A 4,145-nucleotide genomic window follows, 5' to 3' on the forward strand; every position below is an offset into this window, starting at 1 on the left:
AACGTAATAATTGATTTTGTATTGATTTATTTTATTTTTTCTTGTATTTAAAGATATAGAAATGTGCATCTTCCCTTCAAGAAAATTCACATAAATTAACACAATATAAAAGATACTTATGTTCTTCGCAAGCTCATTAATTTTTTGAAATAACAATTATACTCATCATTCAAAAAACTATAAATCTGAAATTCTATTTTTAATTTGAAACTCTATCCAAATCTTTTACATTCCATTTTCTCACCTCAAAGTAAAATTGCTGCTTCATCGCGACTTTATATAGGGCGCATGCGTCTTGCTCGCGCTGTGCCAGCAAAGACGTACTTCCTGCATCATAAAACGTCTGTGCAGGACTAGTTTGGTAGATAGCAGTGACTGGATGTAGAATTCTGGCTGCTGGGGTTGAAAACGATGGATTCCATGGCGTGGAAATCGCTTGGACCACGGTCCATGTTAACAACCCGTAAAGCAACGAAACGATCATCTTGTTTTTTCACACCTTCTCCTCGAACGATCTGGAAAGGGAACGAGATCGAAAGATAAGATAAATGTGTGTAGTACAAGCAGGAAATACCTAGTTAACGAACTTGTGTTTCGTTAAATGTTAGTTATTGTTTCAGAATTTTCCGTTGCAAAATTTAATTCACGACAGCGGAACGATATCGCTTGCAACAAATCAGTATTTTTAACCGTTTCATTGTAAAAAAAAAAACGCGAACTCTGCTTACATTGTGTTCGATTCGCGCAACGGCGGTTGGTGCACGATCGCGTGCAATACTCGCCCAGGGAATAACGAAATTTTGCCAGTTGATCGTTGTTATATTTCTTTGGATTATTTTTAAAAAAAGACAATATAAAAATATTATAATTAATTTAAACAATTTTACGTTTAAATTATAAGTCATTTTCTTAATTAACTTTGTAATCTTTTATTGCATAATTTTATGAATTTAATTAATTATATCTTATTTACTTAATTTTTTTTCAATGTTAAATTAATTAAATTCGCATTCGTTACGATCTGTACATAGTATTTCGTCACATTTGTTCTAATATATTGATACTATTAAAGTTTTATCTAAACGAACATACAAGCTCTTCGTTTCCGCGTTTAACCCAGTTCCATAGTATCGGCTCGATCCGAATTTTAATTGAAATTTATTAAATTCAGAAAAGTTTCTTCATTACATTGTATAACAATATCAAGGGAAAAATTAAAATTCATTCGTACAGATTATCTTATCCAATGAACAATGTTGAATTTTTCTCTCAAAAATTTATAATATATATTACAAATATAACGCGCCACAATCATTGCGAATCAAAGAAAGGAAGCAGCATCATGCTACATTCCTATTCTAAACTGCCTACTTCTTCAACTTCTCTTTCGTCCTCTTATCCGATCTTTAGATCCGTCAAAAACAATTCCTAACAATCCCATCCCATTATCGTCGTTTCTTATCAATTTTACAAGCTCGCTACCGTGGTTATACCGTATTACATGTTACACGAAAATCTATACGAAACAACTCACCGAGAAGCAATTCACCATTTACCTCACGGCTATAGCGGGAGGTAGGTAGATCCTCGCGGTCTCGAAACAGAAAGGTAACTGTCCGCTCGTTCTGTTCGGCGTAGGCCTCGTAAACTCGTAAGAGGTGTGCACACCTCCTACCCGTTTTGATTCGCCTTTTTCTCTCTTCCAACCACCGCATCCTACACACATTGTACAAGATGCGCGTGTAACAGAATCTCTGTGTTTCTCTCATTCTCTGTGCGTATTTTTCCTATTATTATTATTATTTTTTTTTTTTATTGTATTTCGTAATACGCGCTTTTTTATTTTTTCTTTTTTTCTTTTTTTTCCATCCGTCGCTTCGAAATAGTTTTCTAGTTGGACGAGTGAGTGATCGCGCGAGCAATATCTCGGGACGAGTTGTTGGTCAGTTTCGAGGGTGAATTGTAAAAGTTCGTTTTTCGGGGAGAATTAATTGGCGGAAAGGCCGACCCGTCCCACTGCCAATCCTGGCCATTTATATTGGCAAAGTTTTGCAAAGGTCTCGCGGCGATCGACTGTCGATGTGTCGCGATTTAGCGGCGAATGGCGCCTTGGCGAGTGATCGGCCTTCGCCTAGTATAATAATGTATAACAGCTTGAGCTTCGGATCGGCAATCGTACAAGATCGATAGGTGATCGGGAATGCGGGCGAGAGAACTTGTTTATTAATCGCGTAATCGCGACAGATCGTTACGATTAGTCTCCTGATAATTCTCGTCTCGATCGATGGTAACATATACCTTTTACGTTTTTCAGGTTAATTTCACTTTTTTTTTTTATAAAGTTTCCGTAAAAAATTGTATAAAATTATTAAACTAGGTAAAGTAAAAATATATCGTTAATTATTATAGATAGAAGATACTTCTTTTTCTTTGTGAAAAATAATCATTTTTAAATTTAATAAGGTATTGATTGTTGGAAAAGAAATAAAAAAAAATATTTCAAAATCGTTTTAATATTTATATACGAACAATAAATTCCATTTGATATTATGCAAAATATATTTTTACGATTTGCATTCCATAAATGCATAATGCATGATGTTCTTTTTTTTTTTTTTTTTTTACAAAGTTAAAATTAGATGAAAAGTGAAAGTATGTTATTAATTATTAGATAAAAGATGTTTGATACTTCTTTATAGAAAATAATCGTTTTTAAATTTAATTATTCGAAAAAAAATTTAAGATAATCTTTTAATATCTATATGATGATATATAGATTTCGTTTAATATTATGTAGAATATTTTTTCGTAACAAAATTTTTATTATTTTGAATACATAAGTTAAATTACAACGTTTGAATTCCTGTAGTTTTTAATTAATATATTCACGTTATAATTGGTATACTTAATTATGCATAAATAAGTATCCGAATGTTTTATTACGTGTACAACAATCGTTTGCGGAAGAAAATACGACTTTCTTGTAACAAGATTATCCGTATACATTTTTTACTACTCATTCTCTTCGTGTAACAAGAACATAATAATTATAAGCCAATTTCTTATATTTACGATTATCATATTGTTTACTAAAATATCATACTAAAATATTAATTAACTCTAACAATCTGATAAACGAGTCATTTTTGACTTCAAACGACTTGACAATCTGATAATAACAAGAATATGAAATTACATAAATTCAAATCTTATAAATATGCGTCACGTTTCGTCATTCCACTTTCATTTACTTTCCTAAATTGAATTTTTTTAACGATCGAAAAAGATTTTTTTTCCATTTCCAATTCTGAAAAAAAAAAAAAATTTCCTCCTAATAATTCCTCTCAAAATTCTTAATTATCTTTTAGAGAGATTAAATTAATTCCGAATATGAATAGAAGTAATATAACAACGTGCAATGATAATCGATCGAAATTGCATAGATAAAAATATCCGAATCAGATATATGCGAGAACGATGTTTGAGAACGAAGGGAAATCTCTGTGTTAAAAAATAATAAAAATAAATGATATTAAAAAAAGAAGTAAAAAAATTTGCATAAAAATCCGCGATCGAACGATTCAATAATTATTCCGAAATAATTATCTTCGAGTTTCACCTGTTTCGCTTATTAAATTAAATCGTGTAACGCGTAACAATAATATTGGCCGTAACATAAATTCGTAAAAAATTTTCATATTTCCCGTCGATCGAGAACGTGCGCGGGAGAAAGTGCGCACAAACGCGGCCGATGATGATATTGCGAAATTCCGTGGCCGAAACGTCCGGCTCCTGTCCCCCTAACGCGATGCCTCGCGGGGCCGATTTCCACGAGAATTCTTTTTTCGGTGACTGACTTCGAAACTGGATCGATCGATGGTGCAATCCATCTCTCGCCTTCGTCCATCGTGCCTGGCTGTAGGGAATTAGAAGGGTGTCTTTCTCGGAATTCTGATCGTTCGAGCACCGTTTGTGCATCGAATTCTTGCTTGAATTGGAAAATTGGAGCGAAAGGATATCGGGCGGGAATCGAAGAGCTGCCTCTCGAACTTCGACCGATTCGATCGGTCCGTTCGATTACTACTTTCGCTCGGGGATGGAACGAGAGAAGGCCATGTAGTCATCGAAAAAAAAAAAAAAAAAGA

General features: G+C 33.3%; 2 protein-coding genes across 2 annotated transcripts in view; one reads left to right on the top strand and one right to left on the bottom strand.

The window, feature by feature from the left end:
• Window positions 1–1,734, bottom strand: part of LOC102674598 — a 10,269-nt gene extending 8,535 nt beyond the window's left edge. Inside the window, exons 1-2 of the mRNA XM_006609799.2 lie at window positions 1,535–1,734; window positions 245–517 (exon numbers count right to left, since the gene is read on the bottom strand). Coding sequence (XP_006609862.1) covers window positions 245–484 — 240 coding nt within the window. The 5' untranslated portion in view covers window positions 485–517; window positions 1,535–1,734. The remainder of the gene's footprint in view (window positions 1–244; window positions 518–1,534) is intronic.
• Window positions 1–4,145, top strand: part of LOC102674722 (coiled-coil domain-containing protein CG32809) — a 96,974-nt gene that overhangs the window by 59,635 nt on the left and 33,194 nt on the right.

This window comes from Apis dorsata, unplaced genomic scaffold (genome assembly GCF_000469605.1).
Source record: "Apis dorsata unplaced genomic scaffold, Apis dorsata 1.3 scaffold_60, whole genome shotgun sequence".
Lineage (NCBI taxonomy): Eukaryota > Metazoa > Arthropoda > Insecta > Hymenoptera > Apidae > Apis > Apis dorsata.